The sequence below is a fragment of the Scyliorhinus canicula genome, chromosome 9 (genome assembly GCF_902713615.1).
Source record: "Scyliorhinus canicula chromosome 9, sScyCan1.1, whole genome shotgun sequence".
NCBI classification, from domain to species: domain Eukaryota; kingdom Metazoa; phylum Chordata; class Chondrichthyes; order Carcharhiniformes; family Scyliorhinidae; genus Scyliorhinus; species Scyliorhinus canicula.
The window spans coordinates 185220357-185239962 of NC_052154.1; the positions used below are offsets into that span (position 1 = coordinate 185220357).

At 45.5% G+C, this 19606-nt stretch overlaps 1 protein-coding gene across 1 annotated transcript in view; it reads left to right on the forward strand.

Annotated features, from left to right (window-relative positions):
• Nucleotides 1-533: 533 nt before the first annotated feature.
• mettl15 (methyltransferase like 15) overlaps nt 534-19606 on the forward strand; it is an 80871-nt gene continuing 61798 nt past the window's right edge. Inside the window, exons 1-3 of the mRNA XM_038806070.1 lie at nt 534-654; nt 7242-7393; nt 17534-17670. Coding sequence (XP_038661998.1) covers nt 534-654; nt 7242-7393; nt 17534-17670 — 410 coding nt within the window. The remainder of the gene's footprint in view (nt 655-7241; nt 7394-17533; nt 17671-19606) is intronic.

Here is a 19606-nt window from a genome sequence, read left to right on the forward strand (position 1 = left end):
CGTGGGACACTGTCCATGTGGAGTTTGCACATTCTCCCCGTGTCTGCGTGGATTTCACCCTCGCAACCCAAATATGTGCAGGCTACGTGGATTGGCCAGGCTAAATTGGCCCTTAATTGGAAAAACATAATTGGGTACTCTAAATTTATTAAAAAGAATATAAGAGCAAGGACATTCTGATGAAGCTGTCCAGAATGTTGGTTTGGCCACAGCTGGAGTACTGTGTGCAGTTCTGGAATCTGCACTAAGAAGGAGGTGATGACACTGAAAGGGGTACAGAGGAGATTTACCAGGGGGTTGCCTGGATTTGGAGCATCTGACCTATAAGGAGTGACTGGGTAGGCTTGGGTTGTTTTCTTTAGAGCAGAGAAGGCTGAGGGGGGATATGATTGAGGTGTATGTTGAGAGGTTTGTAAATAGTAAGCAGCTGTTCCCCTTTGATTGAGGGGTCAGTCACAAGGGGACATCGTTTTAGGGTGAGGGGCAGGAGATTCTGAGGGGATTTCAGAAAAAATTATTTCACTGCGAGGGTGATGAGAATCTGGAATGCACGGCCTGGGAAGGTAGTGGAGGCTGGAAAGCTCATAACATGTAAAAACAGCTTGGTTGAGCACTTGAAACACCATCACATTCAAGGATATGCAACAAGTGCTGGTAAGTGGGATTAACGCAATATTAGGGGTAGTTATTGTCGGTGCAGACTCGATGGGCTGAAGGGTTTTATTCTGCACTGCACGACTCCACGACTCTATTACGATTAATTTTCCTAACACTGATCACTAATTTCATCAGTCAAGAAAGCATTTGATCACTATTCCCTGTTTTCTGTTTAGTTAATTATCCACTATACTGTTATATCCCCTTTGATATTGAGCACTGAATGTGATCAACAAGTCTTCAATTTGACACCTAATAGAAAACAACATGTACTGCATTCCCTTTATTAATACATTCTGTTATTTCTTCAAAGAATTCGAGTAAATTTAGACTGCCTTCTCTCATCCCATTCTGGTTGTTTTATTAATCTGTTTTCCAAAGTCGAAATAGATTTATAGGCTCGGAGTTTCTTTTAGGTTCAGAAAACACAACTTGTGTCCTTTTGTGGTTTCCAAACAGCACAGTGACCCCTGTCAGGTGGCAGGGTATTTATTTCCTCCCACGCAGTTTGCAAGCCATGGCGGACTGCGGGTGTGGAAATGGGCTGGCTAGAAGACCCACCTCATTTCACTGGAACATTGGCCCAGCTTTCTAACATAGTTCTTCTGACCCCTTACCCTCATCACCACACCTCCACCACCCATGCACCCAACCTGGCCCCTCCTATGTCCCCATGTTATCCTCCATAAAATCCATTAAAATATAATGCCTCTGAAGTGGGAATTCTACTGTAAAACTTATCCAGTTACAATACCACAGGTATAAGCTCTTAAAAATGTCAGTCAAAATAGGGACAGAGCACCCCCAGCCCACTCTGCTGAGATAACTAGTTCTGGACCTTTTTGAAACTCGTACAAGCATTCATTGTAGTTCCAACAATCCAAAGAAACACAGGGAAATGTCAACAATGCAGTCCAATGAAACTGAAACACCAGATGGCCTTCAGAATCTGCAGATTGTGTTCATTTCCATTTCAAGCCGATTGCTTGTCAATCAATGCAGTGTGGCAGATGTTTAGGTTTTTTTCTGCTCAATAGCAGAGCCATACTTTGTCAAATCTAAAGATTGCTGGATATTTAAATCTCAGTCCAAATATGACGGGAAAGTGTCTAAGCACATTTGTTCTGTAATTTTTTGAATGCATTATGTCACTTTCTCCATTGGGAAAAGTAACTTAATGTGTGTCAACACTTCCACAAACAATTGGAAATTTAAAATAGGTGGTTATTGGGATTTAAACAAAACAAACTACAAGAATTAAAAGGACACCGAATAAGCTTGAGTTTCTTGGATGGATAAGGAAATTAAAATTGAAAGAGAGGCAAATGACAAATCTTGACCTTGTAATATAACAAGGCATCAAACTGAAAATAAAATTATAGAGGAAAAGCAAAATTTAATTGAAAAGGCCCAAGGGATGGTCCGAAGAAAAGCAGACAACAAAAGTAATGTAGGCAGAGCTGTGTAATCAATCACTACATTAAAAAGTACTAAATTATAATTCAGGATTGAACAGTTACGTCGGAAGGTGTGAAAACATTTAGCGCTTACCTGGAAGAATGCTCCAGGCTCAGGAGCACGCTTCCCCCACTGGTCAGAATCTCTCAAACTATGGATGGGTTTTTAGGGCTTCAAAAATAAGACCATGAGACCATAGGATGTAAGAGCAAAATGAGGCCACTCGGCCCATCGAGTCTACTCCACCATTCAATGAAATCATGGCTGATCTGATATAATCTTCACCACCATTTTCCCGCCTTATCTCCATAATCCTTGACTCTCTCACTGATGAAAAATCTGTCTATCTCAGCCTTGAAGCGACTCACCGACCCAGCCTCTACAGTCCTCTGCAGGAAAGAATTCCACAGATTCACTACCCTCAAGAGAAGAAATTCTTCCTCATCTCTGTCTGAAATGGGCAACCCCCTTACTCTTTGATGATGCCCTCTGGTCCTAGACTCTCCCACAAGAGGAAACATCCTCTGAGCATCTACCCTGTCAAACCCCCTGAGAATTCCAAATGTCTCAATAAGGTTGTCTCTCATTCTTCTAAATTCCAATGAGTACAGGCCCAACTTACTGAAGCTCATTACAGGAATATCCTTCCATAGTTGGGATCAACCTAGTGAGCCTTCTCTGGACTGCCTCCAATGTCAATATACCTTTATTTAGATAACGGGACCAAACCTGTTCACAGTATTCTAGGCGTGGTCTAACTAATGACTTGTATAGTTATGCCAGGACCTCTCCAAACTTAATTCCCTTTGAAATAAAGGCCAACATTCCATTTGCTTTCCCCCAATTTCCTGCTCAACTTGCAAGCTAGCTTTTTTGTAATTGATGCACGAGAACCCCCAAATCCCTCTGTGCTGCAGCTTTCTGCGATCTTTCTCCATTTAAATAATATTCAGCTTCTTGATTCTTCCTACCGAAGTGCATAAGTTCACATTTCCTACATTATATTCCATCTGCCAAATTCTTGCCCACTCGCTTCACCTGTCTAAACCCCTCAGTAGACTTTTTGTGTTACCCTCACCACTTGCGGCCCGGTGGCACAGCGCCAGGGACCGGGTTCAATTCCAACCTTGGGTCACTGTCTTGAGTGGAGATGGCACATTCTCCCCATTTCTGCGTGTGTTTCTGTGTGGAAAGGGTGCTCTTTTCAGAGGCTTGGTGCAGACATGGTCGGCCGAATGGCCTCCTTCAGTGATTCTTTGGCCGCGTTTATCCTGAAAAAATTCGAAGTGTGGTAGCGAGTGGAAATTGGCGTGAGCTTCCCGGCGCTTGACCCAGCGAGGCCGGCAACACAATTTAACGTTAATTGGTCCATTTAATGAGGCCCCACAGGCTTTTCATCACAAAATGAAGGCCTATTCGCCGGGACTGCACTCGCCAGCCCCTGGCTAAAAAGGTTGAGCAGCACTTAAACAGCCAACCCAGTCAGCTTGCAACCATGGCACCAAGAAGACCAGCCCCATGATTCAGCGATGCACCCCACCAACCCATCCCTTCAACCCCCCCCCCCCCCCCTCTTCAACCCCACCCCAATCCTTCCTTCACACCCTTCTGCCACCACTGTGAATCACGCATGTGGCTAGCGATGCCCTCACTCTGTCTCCTGGAGAAGCTCTCGCACAATCGTTGGGAGAGGGCCCAGACTGGCGGAGGGGTGCCGGTCTTAAGAATCCTCACCACCTTTGAGGAAAGGGTCCTGGAGGTGACCGAGGACAGAGTGGTCACCAATGCGGATGTTGGCGGAAGCCACAGCGGTGAGGATCCACCAGACCCCACCCGGAGGACATAAGTAGTTTATTGCCTTATTGACTGACCCATTCCTCCCATTGACCACAGGTTAATTCTCCCGTCCTCCAACCAACAGCACCAGCCCATCCCAGGTGGCCCGTCTCTCCAGCCTCCCAGGAGAACTCTGAGGAAGACATGATCAATGCCTCCCAGCTGTTATCCCAACCTCTGCCGGCGCAGATACACACACTTCTTTGTCAGCCTTCTGGGGCACAATTTGGTGAGCACACAGCTGCTGATGCACATCAGGAGGAGGCAGGAACTCCCAGGCAAGACAGCAGTCAGAGGGCTGCTGGATCCCAGCTGGGTCCCAGCCTGATGCTGAGCCTGAGTTACCAAAAGGTGATGGAGGCCATAGGGGGGCAGCTGGGACATTCAGAGGGAGATGTCAACAGCATCCAGCATGTCCATAGCTGATTGGAGGAGTCCCAGAGGAAGTGTCACCGGCAATGCTTAGCACCGAGGCCAACACTGTTAGGGTGGCGACTGCAGTGGAGAGCCTGGTGCATGACGTTGACAACATGCGTGAAGGTGTCCAAGGCGTCGCGCAGTCGGTGACGGCCATGGCTGAAGGTCTCGGCAGAATGTCCAACTCACTGGGGGATATGACCCAGTACCAGGCTGACCTTGATGAGGTTCTGTGGGACATGTCTGCTCTCAGATGGGAATGGCCGAGGCACTGTGGAGCTTGCCCCAGTCGCAGCTGGGCATTGCCAAGGCTCTGCAGAACATGCCCCAGTCACTGAGGAGAATCACTGAGGGCGTCGACACCACGGTCCAGACATCGGGGAGTCGCCAGGTCTGCCAGAGACAGATGACGCTGGGGCAGCCAGGGCTCGAACTAGCTGCCCCTTTGTCCTAAGGTGAACCCTGGGTCCCTCTGGGCACCGAGCGGGAGGTGGAGGTGCTGGATGCCAACTCGTGCCCGTCCATGGAGTGGGGATAATGGCCACCAGCTCCCCCGAGTTCCACCCCTCTTATGAGGCCACGTCTCGAGGTCAGCACACGGGACAGGGTGGCACGGCAGATCACTGAGGGGACCGAGGAAGAGGGGAGTGAGTGGGGAGCATGGGGCCGCACCATCGGGAGTGGGGAATCGTGTGACATCTGTGACACATCCTTGAGTACAACCACTGTGACGTGTCTGTCACTTTCCTCTGCTATGCGGGCCAACCTCCGAAACCCTTGGCCATCTCTCCAGGCATTTCCTTCTCCCCATAGCACTCCCCTCCCTCTCATCCTGGATATGTCCACGGAGCTGTGTCCCATCCCCTGGGTGTTCAGATGTTGGCTGCTGCGTGTGTGGTGTTGCCTTCCGTAGTGTTCAAGCACAGTGTCCATGCATCAAGGTGTGATTGGGATGCAAGGCAATGACTTCCTACCTATTTATGTGTCACCCACAAACTTGGCAATAGTGCATTCACTTCCCCCTTCGAAGTCATCAATATATGCTGTAAATAATTGTGGCCTCAGTACTGCGGCACTCCACCAGTTGTAGGTTGCCATCCTGAAAATGCTCCTCTTATTCTAACTCTCTGTCTTCTATCAGCCAATCCTCTATTCATGCTAATTCCAACACCATGAGCTCTTATCTTATTAAGTAACATTTTGTGTGGTACCTTATTGAACATGAGTTGGAAACCCAAGTACATTACATTACAAAACCACACCAGCACGCTAAAATGTGGGGAAGGAAATGCAACTTTCATGTGGTCCTCAGACTGGTGACTGCACCCTCAGAAGAATTGCCTGAGGGGTTTGCACTCAACACCTTTCCAACCCGCAAAAGTGCCGGACAAAAATAGCATGAGGTCAGGGAGACATTGCAAATTGGAATTTGTAGTCAAAAATCCTAAACTTTCCCCAACCCAGTCTTGCCTCCCATCAGGAGACAAAAACCCGATCCATTGTATGGAAAACTTTCCCTGTGAAAGGCTAATGGGTTAATACTTGACTGGCTTATCCCTTTCTTCTTTGTTGAGCAAAGGTGTTAAATTGGCAAACTACCAAGCCTCTTAAACAGTCTCCACGTCCAAGAATATTTGAAGTCATACGGTAAGAAGACTCTCCAACTTGCCTCGGTATACTGTGCATGCCGTTCGGAAACATTGCCTTTTCCAATTTAGTCCCACTGATCATTTTATTCTCTATGGTTATCCTAATTGTATCTTTTCATTTCCACTGTCACTCCTTTGAGGCAAATTAATCATTGACTATCTCTGTCATCATCTCAGTCTACATGGGATTTTCTTTGTTATTTTTAATCCAACCTATTCTCACTTTTTGTTACTAAACAACCCTTTTGTCTCATTTACTTAATTATCTGCCTTTCTTCATGCTACCCCTTGGGCCTTCCTAATTACATTTTGCGTTACCTCAAAAATGTTATTTACGGTTCGATGTTTTGTTATATTACAAGCTCTCGATTTGTCACATGCCTCTTTTATGTCATATTTTAATTTCCCTATCCATCCAAGGAACTCCAGCTTTTTCTAAACCCTTTTAATTCTTGTAGTGTGCCTATATCCCAATAACCAGCCATTTTAAATGTCTTGTTGTTTGTGCACTGTCTGATCTGCTATTTAACTTTCCAGTTTATCTCCGCCAGCGTCTTGTTTAATTACTTGGATATTTCGAGAGTAAAGAATTGAAAAGCAGAGAAATTGCATGAAACTGAAGTGGAGTTTTGGTTAGACCCACCCAGTACTTACTGTGGTGAGTTCGGGGTCATCATATTTTAAAAAATATAGAGAGGCACTGGAGGAGGTGCAAAAAGGATTTACCAGAATTATACCAGAGCAAAAAGATTATACGTTTCAGGAAAGATTGAAAAGGCTGGGGAGCTTTTCCCTAAAAAAGGGAACACTTTGGGTAGTATGACAGAGCCCTTCAAGGTTCTGAAAGGACTTGATAGGGTAGACGTAAGGCAGATAATTCCAGAACTAGGGATCGTGACTGCAAGAAAGTCATTATGGGCGCCACGGTAGCACAGTGGTTAGAACTGTTGCTTCACGGCGCCAGGGACCTGGGTTCGATTCCCGGCTTGAGTCACTGTCTGTGTGGAATCTGCGTGGATTTCCTCCGGGTGCTCCGGTTTTCTCCTCCAAGTCCTGAAAGATGTGTCGTTAGGTAATTTGGACACTCTGAATTCTCCCTGTGTACCCGAACAGAATGTGGCAACTTGGGGATTTTCACAGTAACTTCATTGCAGTGTTAATGTAAGCCTACTTGTGACAATAAAGATTATTATTATTATTTATTATTATAATGAAATCCAGTAGGGAACTCGGGAGGAGCACTTTTGCCCAGAGAGCGGTACAAGAATTACAATCACCGAGAAAGGATACTGAGAAAACTATTAAAACTAAAGACTGACAAGTCCCCAGGACCTGATGGCCTGCACCCTGGGGTCTTAAAAGAAGCGGCTGCTAAGGTAATAAGTACATGGATTGTAATTTCCCTAAATTCTCTAGATTCTGGAAATATCCACCAGATTGGAATCTTCAAGAAAGGAGGGTTAGAGAAAACAGGAAATACAGGCCTATTAGCTTAACATCTGTCATAGGAAAAATCCTAGAATTTATTGTTATGGGGTTATAGCAGGGCACTGAGAAAATTTTAATGTGATCAGTCAGAGTCAACATGGCTTTGTAAAAGGGATATTGTGTTTGACTAACTGGAGCTATTTGAGGAAGTAACAAGCAATGTATAGATGTGGTGTACTTGGATTTCAAAAAGTTCTGTGATAAAGTGCCATATCCAAAGGTGACTACATAAAGTAAGAGTTCAAGGTGTAGGGGTAATATATTAATATGGATAGAGGATTAGTTAGCTAACAGGAGGCAGTGATTCCTGATAAATGAGCATTTTTGCATTGGGTGTCACAGGGAGCAGTGTTGGGGCACCAACTATTTACAATCCATATCAGTGACTTGGATGACTGTCTGGTTGCTAAATTTGCTGACCCCATAAAGGTAACTAGGAGAGCAAGTTTGTGAAGAAGACAGAAGGGGTCTGCAAAGTGATATAGGTAGGTTAAGTGAGCGGACAAGAATTTGGGAGAGTGTAATGTGAGAACATGTGAATTGTTCACTTTCACAAGAAAACCACCATATTATTTAAAGAGAGAGGAATTGCAGAACTCTGTTAGACAGAGGGATCTGGGTGTTCTGATAAATGAATCACAAAATGCTAGGATGCAGCCTCAGCAATTTGGAAGGCAAATTGAATGATGCTATTTCTTGCAAGGGGAATGGAATACAAGTATTTTTCACTATTGTACAGGTTGTTGATGAGGCCACATACATAGCACTGAATACAATTTTGGTCTCCTTCCCTGAGAAAGGATATAGTTGCGTTACAGGTAGTTCAGAGAAGGTTCACCCGATTGATTCCTTGATAGAAGGGATTATCTTATGAGGAAAGGTTAGACAGGTTGAGTTGTATCCACTGAAGTTTAGAAGAATGAGAGGTGACCTTATTGAAACATGTAAGATCCTGAGGGAACTTGATAGCCTAGATACTGAGAGGATGTTTCCCTTCTGGGACGGACTAGAACTAGGGGACACTGTTTAAAAATAGAACGTTTAAGACAGAGATGAGAATTTTTCTCTCTGAGGGTTTTTGATCTGTGGAATTCTCTTCTCCAGAGATCAGTGGAGCACTGAATTGTTTTACAACTGAGTTAGATAGATTCCTTATTGACAAGGGACTCACAAGTTATAGAAAAAAGACAGGAAAGTAAAACTGAAGCTACAACAGATCAACCTTATCAAATGATGTAGTGGGCTCGAAGGGCCAAAGGCCTACTCCTCCTAATTCATAAGTTCATATGAGTATTTTAGGTGAAAAGCATGGATGCATAAAGTAGAAACCAGATAAGCATTTGAGAGAGAAAGAAATTGAAGGATATTTTGGTTTGGGTTCATTGGCACGTGTACCAAGGTGCAGTGAAAAGTATTGTTCTGCGTACAGTCCAGACAGATCGTTCCATACATGGAAAACATAGTACATATGACAAATACACAATGTAAATACATGGATATTGGGTGAAGCACACAGAATATAGTACTGCACCATAGAGAAGATGCGTTGGAGAGAGTAGTCCATAAGAGGGTCATTCCCAGCCAATGCATCGCAGCTCCTTTAGGGCAGCACGGTAGCATAGTGGTTAGCACAATTATTTCACAGCTCCAGAGTTCCAGGTTCGATTCCCCGCTGGGTCACTGTCTGTGTGGAGTCTGCACATTCTCCCCGTGTGTGCGTGGGTTTCCTCCGGGTGCTCCGGTTTCCTCCCACAGTCCAAAGATGTGCAGGTTAGGTGGATTGGCCATACTAAATTGCCCTTAGTGTCCAAAATTGTCCTTAGTGTTGGGTGGGGTTACTGGGTTATGGGGATTGGGTGGAGGTGTGGACCTTGGGTAGGGTGCTCTTTCCAAGAGCCGGTGCAGACTCGATGGGCCGAATGGCCTCCTTCTGCACTGTAAATTCTATGAGGAGCCTGGTAACAACAGGGAAGAAGCTGTTTTTGAATCTACAGGTGCGTGTTCTCAGACTTTTGTACCTCCTGCCCGATGGAAGAGTTTGAAAGAGAGAATAAGCTGGCTGGGAAGGATCTTTGATTATGCTGCCCGCTTTCCCAAAGCAGGTGAGGTGTAAACAGAGTCAGTGGATGGGAGGTGGTTTCTTGTGATGGACTGGGCTGTGTTCACGACTCTCTGTACTTACTTACGGTCTTGGGCTGAGCAATTGCCATACCAGGCTGTGATGCAGCCAGATAGGATGCTTTCTATGGTTCATCTGGAAAAGTTACTACGAGTTAATGTGGATATGCCGAATTTCCTTAGTTTCCTGAAGAAGTATAGGCACCGTTGTGCTTTCTTGATCGTAACGTTGACGTGGATGGACCAGGACAGATTGTTGGTGATGTCCACACCATCTCCACCTCTGCACCATTGATGCAGACAGGGTGCCTGTTGGGGAAATGCATGCATCACCTTCTTTGGCACACAATCTTCTACACACGTACTGACAAAGTCTGTGACGGTGGTGGCATGCTCATTTAGGTTGGCCGTTCTTGAATATGGACCAGTTGGACCATGTTGGTGAGATTAGCTGAGAAGTATTGGGAGGAAGCTTGTATTGAGCATAAACACTGACATGCGCCTACTATCCTAAAATGCTGTGTTCTTGTATTGTTAATGCTTTGGAATTTGATTTACAGGACCTATCTGAGCTTACATTACCTGCTGTGCCTGCCTGCACAATATTCCATGCGTTTTAAAATAAATAGTATTATGGAAATCATTTGAGATTTAACTAAGGGATATGAAAAAGTATGATATATATGCAATTCACGCAAATTTCCTTCCTCTCTCTATGCTTCCCTTCAGCCAACAAATGAGTCCAGCTTTTCATTTCAGTCCAGAGCTAATTTATTGAATTAATATATTGCAGCTGTTGAGATTTGCTTCCACTATGGATTGCCATTTTTCTGTATTCAAATTGTTCTTTTATCTGATCAAGTAGAATCGCAGCAAGATTTGCAATTATTGCCATTTTGCTACAGAATTACATCACTTATAATGATGTGGATCTGATTCTGATGAAGGACTGTTGCTGATAGAGTAAGGATACTGTTGGTCTTCTGTAAGTGATCATATTCTTAGTCTTTCCCATGGATAGTCCCTTCCTCAGAACACAATATTGCAGACTGCGCTCAAAATGCAATCAAATGATCACAATACTAAACCAATGCAATGCTTGATTGGAATATATGGGTATCATTTCTTTGTTTTGATATACTAGTCATCATGTGATAAAGCATCAACAGCTAGTCTATGATTATGAAAGATTTAGAAAGTGAAGTAACCAGTGTATCATTTCAATTTCTCATTTGACCCAATTTGCTCACTTGCCAGCGATCATAATAATTTAATAATCTTTATTGTCACAAGTAGGCTGACATTAACACTGCAATGAAGGTACTGTGAAAGCCCCGAGTCACCACATTCCGGCGTCTGTTCAGAGACACAGAGGGAGAATTCAGAATGTCCAATTCACCTAACAGCACATCTTTCGGGAGTTGTGGGAGGAAAGCACCCGGAGGAAACCCGTGCAGACTCCGCACAGACAGTGACCCAAGTGGGAATTGAACCTGGGACCCTGGTGCTGTGAAGCTACAGTGCTATCCACTGTGCTACCGGTCATGGGCTGGATATCAGTAATCCACTAGGGATTCACGGAACTTTTAAGACGTTTCAGCTGGGAACCATACAGAGAAATCCTTTAATTGAGATTAATTGTCATTCATCCCATGTATTCTTTGCCTCCCAGTCAAGCAACATTTTGATTTTAAAATTCTCATCCTTGTTTCAAATTCCTCCATGGCCTTGCTCCTCCCCATCTCTGAATTCTCTTCCAGCCCCTCAACCCTCTGAGATATCTGAGCACCTCTAATTCTAACCACTAACCTCCTGCACATCCTGAATTCTATGTTCTCCACCGTTAGTCACTGTGCCTTCAGTTGCCTGGTCCCAAGCTCTGGAATACACTCACTCCACCTCTCACGTCTCTATCCATCTTTCCATCTTTAAGACGCTCTGCCAAACCAACCTCTTTGACCAAGCTTTTGGTCACCTGACCTAACAGGGAGGATCTCCGCCGTAGGTCGCACCATTCCCCACATGAGAGAGAATAGAGCATCGGGCTAAAAATGGCACCAATCCTCATCCAATGCTCCAGTACCCTGCTGGTAGCGGCAGTGAACGACATGCCCTTGTGGGAGGATGCAAATGGGTAATTTTAACTCATTTTCACCCAATTATCTCCACGATTCTCCACGTCCCCATGATACTCCAGCCCTCTCGGCTGAGATTCACGCGGGCGCAGATTGGTGCAAATATTTTCGAGCATGGCCCTGGCCCCCGTGATGGCTCAATATATGTAAATGTAGGTCCCTCATAGCTTCTCCACCTCAGCCCCGTCCCTATCAGACTCCCCCCATCAGCGATATCCATATTGGAGACAGCCCCATCAACGATGTCCATACCAGAGATTGCCCCAAGGAGCAATTTCCCCCCCCAACAGTCAGCCACGCTTGGCAGCCAAAGAGCAGTCCTGGCAGAAAAAGTGAAAAATCGCTGCTTTTTCACTTACCAGTCCCTTACACCTGCTGCCTCAGACAGAAGTGTTGAAAGCAGTAACTGTTACAGATGTCCTAGGATTTATAGAAAGCCAAAACACATCACAATGCTTCAAACCACCTCAGATCCTTTGATCTACGAGGCTTCTATTCACTTTGAAAGAGAATTGGCTTTTAGTAGGTTATAATTGCCAGCGCAGACCAGGAGCGAGTCTCCTCCGGCGGGAGAACATAGCACGGGTTTCTCCATCCCGCCGCACGGCACGCTGTCGTGATGCTCCATTTCGCCGGCTGGTCAATGGCGTTTCCCATTGTGGGGCAGCCCCATGCGGTCGGGAAACCTCCGGCTGCCGTCAAAACGTAGAATCTCGACGGCCGAGAATTCAGCCCTTAGTCTCCCGAACGGAGAATCCTGCCCACATATCTTGTTATGCAGTTAGATTTCATATTTTGTTTTATAATGCTCCTGTGAAGCGCCATTGGACGTTTCCTTACGTTAAAGGGATTGGCCAGAATTTTCCGGCCATTGGGATTCTCTTTTCCTGCGGCAGTGCATCCCCACCTGGGGGTTTCCCGACGGCGTGGGGTGGCTTCAACGGGAAATCCCATTGACAAGCGGCGGGAGTAGAGAATCCCACTGTCAGCGAACGCTGCGCTGCCAAGAAACATGTGGCTGGGTGACCGGAAATCCTGCCCACTACGTAAGTAAATTGTTGAAAATATAACAAAAATAATCTATTTGTTTTGGCCCATTTGCGTCTAATTACTTGCCACAACATATTTTTCTGGATGCTTTCCTTCAAGGGATAAGAAATAATGGTGAATGAAAAGATAAATATTGTGCTTTTAAACTAGATTAGTGACCAATTTACATGCCATGTACAGTAGAAAAGCCTTCACCCATATAGGGTCACACTGTTGTAACACCATACCCTTTCATTGCAAAATCTTTAATGTCTCCTGCAGGTTGTTATTTTTCCACATTGCTGGCAACAAATATAATTCTGATGTGTCGCTGCTCGAGGTTGATTAAGTATGTATGATTGCTTTTTATGTATTAAGGCAGATTATGTCTTAACAAAATTAGGTTTCGTTATAAATTCACTTGAAAGAAGAGACACATTTAGAAACAATTGTGAGTACACTGAGCACAAATTAATAATGAATGGTGTGCGTACCGGTAGTGATCTGCAATACAATATCATCCATTCAACCAGCCAAAAAGGCATCATGGTTTATTTTTGTTTTGATGCATCTGTGAACAAACTAAATAGAAAATATTGTTTCTGTTGCTTTGAAGAAAGAAGTATTTAGCCATAATTTAAACATGTTGCGACTTGCAATTATCCTTCAAACCTGACTGGAACTAAATCGTTCTGGTTTGTGCCACTATTCCCAGACATCCAGTGTTGGATTGAATGTCTTCACACTTCAGTTGTTTAGCGAAAGCTGAACTCTCATTTCAGGACATATGAAATGAAATGAAAATCGCTTATTGTCACGAGTAGGCTTCAATGAAGTTACTGTGAAAAGCCCCTAGTCGCCACATTCCGGCACCTGTCCGGGGAGGCTGGTACGGGAATCGAACCGTGCTGCTGGCCTGCTTGGTCTGCTTTAAAAGCCAGCGATTTAGCCCAGTGAGCTAAACCAACCCCTTCCATGAATTATGTGCGAACAGTGGTTTCTGAAATCCAGATTTGTCACGATGTTTACCTATTTAGAAATCATAAATGGTGAAACTCAACAATGGCTTGCTTTAATGATACCGTTAAAAAAAAGTATTTGAAAAGTCATTTAGATAAATTTGTCCACATTTATCATGCAAAGTGTCTACGTGAGCCTGTTGCTTTGCAATTATACCCTCATATCTCGCAGCCCCTCAGCCTGAATTAAGTTGTCCTGTGACAATTTGTCTCCACTGTGCAATCATGCTTCACCTAAAGACCACACTTGGTTTGGTTTCCCTGCGTGCAACACCGCGGGCAACTGTTAATAACATCAACAGTAACTTGTGTTTACATAGCGCCTACAGAAAAACATCGCAATATATTTTACAGAAGCATTATCAGATAAAAATAGACACCAAGGCAAGGGAGGATATTTTTGTTAAAGAAGTGTGTTTTAATAGGGTCTTAAAGGAGGAGAGTAATAGAGAGACAGAGGGAATTCCAGAGTGCGGGGCCGAAATGGCTTACCGCTGGCAAGATACAGCGGATCAGTGTCAGAGGAATTTGGGGGAAGGGATTCTGGAAGCTTTCAGATATAGGGCTGGCACGGTGGCACAGTGGTTAGCACTGCTGCCCCACCGGGTTCAATTCCAGCCTCAGGTGTGTGTGTGTGACGGAGTTTGGATTAATGATATGGAGCCACGTTCAAATCCTACCTTGGTTTGTAGGGAATTTAAATGCAGTTAATTAAATCACCTGGAGTTAAAAACTGGCGCCTGTAATGATGACCGGGGGGCGCGGGGGGGGGGGATTTTCCGCTTCTGTTGTTTGTGGGGTTGGAAAGAGGGAGAATCGGCAGCGGACCGTCCTGTGGGAGTCCAAAAACATGTCTTAAGCCATGTCACGGTTGTCCTCCTCCCTCACCAAGGACATAATGGGTAAATCGACGTTGAACGTCAGGTGCCCCATTTGAATATATTTAAATATCATCATCGACAGGCCTTTACGCCTGATAGTTCCCCGACTTATGTAAGTGGGTGTTCCATGTGGGGGTGCTTCTGTGTCCGTGGAGGGGACGTCCGTGCTGGGGGGGTTTGTGGGGAGGTGGTAGTTCTGTGGTGGGAGGGGGGGGGGGGGGGGGGAATTTCCGTGGTGGAAGCGTTTCTATTTTTATTCTTTTATATCAGAGCCTGTCCCGCCAGAGTGATTGTCCCTTTACCCGAGTGCCTAAAATCACAGCGGAGGAAACTGACCTCGGCGCCTGCGGCTCCCGCCCAGTTTATTCCACCTGCTGTGCCACTGGGCAAAAAAAAGGAGAAAATTCTGCCCCATGAAACTAGAAGTTTCTTAGTTAAAAGCCCACCTGGTTCACCGATGCCTTTCTTGGATAAGGAAGCTGCCACCCTTACTCACTTTGCCTCCAGACCCACAGCAATTCTTTACCGTCCTCTGAAATAGCCCATCAAGCCCGTCATTTGTGTTCAAGAAGGCAGCTCACCACCTCCTCCTCAAGGGCAAATAAAGCTGGTTAAATAAATGCTGTGAGCTCCACATCCTGTGATGGAATTAAAAAATTCAACAGCGGCAGCTTTAGCCACCCCGCTCTGAACGTGCAGGTTGAGCTTTTGAATGGGAAGAGACATGGACAAATCAAATCACCCGGTGTGCCATTTACTTCGTGAGATCCTTTCACATTTTTTAAGGAAGGTGATTCCCTGGATGACTACCAGCCTTCCCGAACAGGCGCCGGAATGTGGCGACTAAGGGCTTTTCACAGTAACTTCATTTGAAACCTACTTGTGACAATAAGCGATTTTCATTTCATTCACTATCGGGGAGCATTTTCTGACCCTGACGTGGTGGGTTACCCCACGACAGATGCCATGGGCCTTGAAATCCCCTTTGATTTTGGCGGGGCTGGAAGATCACGTCAGTGGGAGGGGCTGGAAAATCCCAACTTTTGGTTATTTTCTAAAGTGTTATAAACAGTTTCATTCGGCATTTGCTGTCACCTTTGAACAACTTTTTCCTCGACTTGCTCTCCTCACTTAATTTGATAAAGTAAGCAATCAACGGTGCCAAAACCATTGCTCTCTGATTGACTCCTTTGTGGTTAACTTTAATGTGGAGCAATGTACAATACTTTGCCACCCGTGCCCCCACCCCACCCCACCACCGTTTCATAAATAGGGGTGACTTATAAAGGGACATTTAACCTTACCTACAGCCGGGTAGTCGATTTGAATTTGGCCGGAGACTCACCCAGTAACATCCTGCTCTGTTCCTGCTTTCTTCTATTTTAATCTGCTTTACTGATGTAAGGGCAAAACCCATCTCGAACCAGAAGGTCGTTAAATATGTGCATCGGTGTGTGATTATACCATTGTGCCTGCAGTTTGAGTTGGTGATATGAGTGGGAGGCCTTTCCCGCCAAGTGAAGCTAGGCCAGAGGAGGAACCAAGGCCAGAGGTGGTCAAATTTGATGAGTTGTTCATTCTGGTTTTTGTTCCCACTTTTTTTCTCTGGGCGAGATCCGGATCTGCATATTTAAATGAGCCACTCAGCTCATTTAAATACCGGGGCAGCGGATTCACCCTGCGAGATCTCGCCAGGGCGCTGTTTAATATTGGTTCACACAAACGTGAACCAGGCGTGATGGCACCTCGAGGGCAGGGGTGGGGTGTTCTCGCTGGCCATTAGAGACTCCCTGGGTGGTCGGGGACAGGGCAGGGTAGCACCCTGATGCTCCCCCGGCACCTGGACATCTTGGCACTGCCAGGCTGGCACCCTGTAAGTGCCATTGGGGCAGGTGCCATGGTGCCAGGTTGATTATTATTATTAAAAATGGGAGGAGGGGGGAGATCGGGGCTAGCGATCAATTTGGCACCCCGATCTGTGAGGAACCGTTCCTGCTGATTCACGCGCAAAGCCTGAGAGTGTGTTTATTTCTGAGGATTCGTACAACATTGTGTTGCGTATTTACCAACTAAGCCACAAAGGAGCTCTGAGTTTTTCTTTTGCAAAAAAAATGTTTTGAAATGGTTTGATGTGAAATAACCATTAACATATTCAGCCAGGGGGTAGAGTTCACTGATCTTATTCATTCATCCAAACTGCAAAACATTTTCAAAGTTCCTTTACTTAAAAATTCCATGAAAGCGTTGGCCATGGAATGACTCAGATAGCTTGCCCTGGGATAAATGATCTTCTCTGATGCTAGAATCATAAGAACTTACAGTGCAGAAGGAGGCCATTCGGCCCATCGATTCTGCACTGACCCTTACAAAGAGCACCCTACTGAAGTTCACGTATCTACTCTATCCCCGTAACCCAGTAACCCCCACTTCACATGTTTTGTACACTTAAGGGCAATTTAGCATGGCCAATCCACCTAACCCGCACATCTTTGGACTGAGGGAGAAAACCGGAGCACCCGGAGGAAACCCACGCACACACGGGGAGGACGTGCAGACTCCGCACAGACAGTGACCCAGCCGGGAATGGAACCTGGGACCCTGGAGCTGTGAAGCAACTGTGCTAACCTCTATGCTACCGTACTGTGGGTGTGCAGTCATCCTACTGATGCCCTCTCTTGCGAACAGCTCCCATCTACTCATGGCCACTCTATACAATTATAAAATACAAATATATACGTAAATATTTATTTTCAACAGAATGTCATTTTTAGTTTCCCAACAATGAGACACTGCGTCTTTGAAAGGGTTTTTTTTTAACTCTAATCTAATGTTTTTGATATTTCCAGATATTTTTAGATATGACATTTGGAGCTGGAGGCCACACAAAGATGATCCTTTCCCAAGCTCCTGACATCTCAGTGTTTGCCTTAGACAGAGATCCAGTGGCATATGGAATTGCTGAACAGGTTTCCCAGGAATATCAGTAAGTAACTTGCAGATAGCTATTGTTTTCTATTAAAAGGTTTAAGAATTAAGGACCATATTTTCCAATGGTGATCCTGAATGTTACCAACGCAGGACTGACATGGTCTACTTGCTCCTTGCTGGACAATGATTAAACTTTGCCTCGTGATTTGAAGTGTAAAGCATGAGAGAGAATGAGCAAAACTGTGATCATTTACAATGCTACCTAAGCTTACAGGACCAGTGGCTTTAAATCTTACAATTTGTATTAATTTTATTAATATTCAGATCAATTTAAGGTTCTAATGATGTCTTTCGCAGACAAAATTACTTTAATACTTTGCCAACTAATTGAAACAAGGAGTGGAATTTTCCGTTTTCTTTGACTAAGTGTCAGGCGGGAAAAGTGGTGCACCGCCCGCTGTCTCCATTCCCAGTTTCTCCCATCATATTTTTTGACAGTCGGTCAAGGAAAAGAGCCCACCCTGCCAGTACCGTCAGTCTCCCATAGATCAGGGTGCCCCTTTTAAAAGTGCCCCAATCTCCATAAAATATAAATAAGAGAGAGGTACCCCTCCCATGGCCACTGGAATTCCCTCCCCCAGGGAATCACCCCTCACAGACACGGGGACCCCCCCCCCCCCCCCCCCCCCCCCCCCCCCGCATGTACACGGCACCCCTCCCCACCCATGCCCTCACCCTGCGGTCATGAGTAGCACTTAGGGAATTTCACACCCTCCCCAAAGCCATAGGATCTCCACATTGGAAGCTCTCTCCACCTCGCCAACACTACCCCTGCAGGGGGCACTGCCCACGCATGACCCCTCTAGAGGCTGTACTTGCGTGTGAGCCCACAGCGGGTTCCCTTCACCTTTGTCAAGAGCTGTTGTAAACCCAGCCATTATGACGTCACCTTGGCACGTGGAGAAAATCCAAACATGGGGGAGGGTATAATAGAGCGTGAAAGCCCACTAATGATATTAAAATGTATAGTAAAAAGTCTTACAACACCAGGTTAAAGTCCAACAGGTTTGTTTTGAATCACTAGCTTTCGGAGCACTGCTCCTTCCTCAGATTCACCTGGGAATTCAGGGGGCTGCCAGGCACTCCCAGGGTGCAAAGCTGAAGCGCCTGGGTGGCACCAGCAATGTTAGGCTACCACCCTGCCCAGAGGCCGAACACTCGGGGGGCCTCTGATTACCTGGGAGACCAACCCCCCCCACCCCCCCAAGTGCCATTCAGCCTGGTACCTGTTTGTGAGGACCAGTGCTAAACGGCACCCGGCTGGGGTCTCATCGGCAAGGCCAGTAGATGCCGGGTGGCCATTTGATCCTGCGTGGACATAGTTAAGTGGGCTTTTGGGCGGGATCCAGATCGCGAAGTCTTACGAGATCTGGTTAGATCTCATGAGGCTCAACGACCGTCGGCAATTCCGGAGGAGGCCTCTCCCGAGATCTACCGACTGCGTCCCATCCCGATTCCAGCAGGACACGGCCGGTAAATTGCACCCAAAGACTCTCTTTCTCTTTTACTTATTTTTTATTTTTTACCCCTTTCTTCCTCTCTATGTTTGTCTGTCTTGTGTGAGTATGTAGAGAGTGGGGAACAAGTTAAAGTAAGGAATTAGGAATTGAAAAATAGTTTACCAGTTGTATTTGCTGCATATTTCGTTGCAGTTCTTTTTATTAATAAAAAGTAGTTGTGTTTACATTTACAAGATTGGTGACTGTAATTATTGGGCAGCCAAAGGCCCAAGACGGCGGATAGCATTCAGCTTGATTGTGAGAAATATCAGTGTTAAACTTGAGGAAGGTGAATTACGAAGATATGAGGATCAAAGCGGACAGGTTATTATAGATTAGTAGGTAAGACAATAGATGAGCAGTAGCAAACATATAGAATTCATAGAATTTACATTGCAGAAGAAGGTCATTCGGCCCATCAAGTCTGCACCG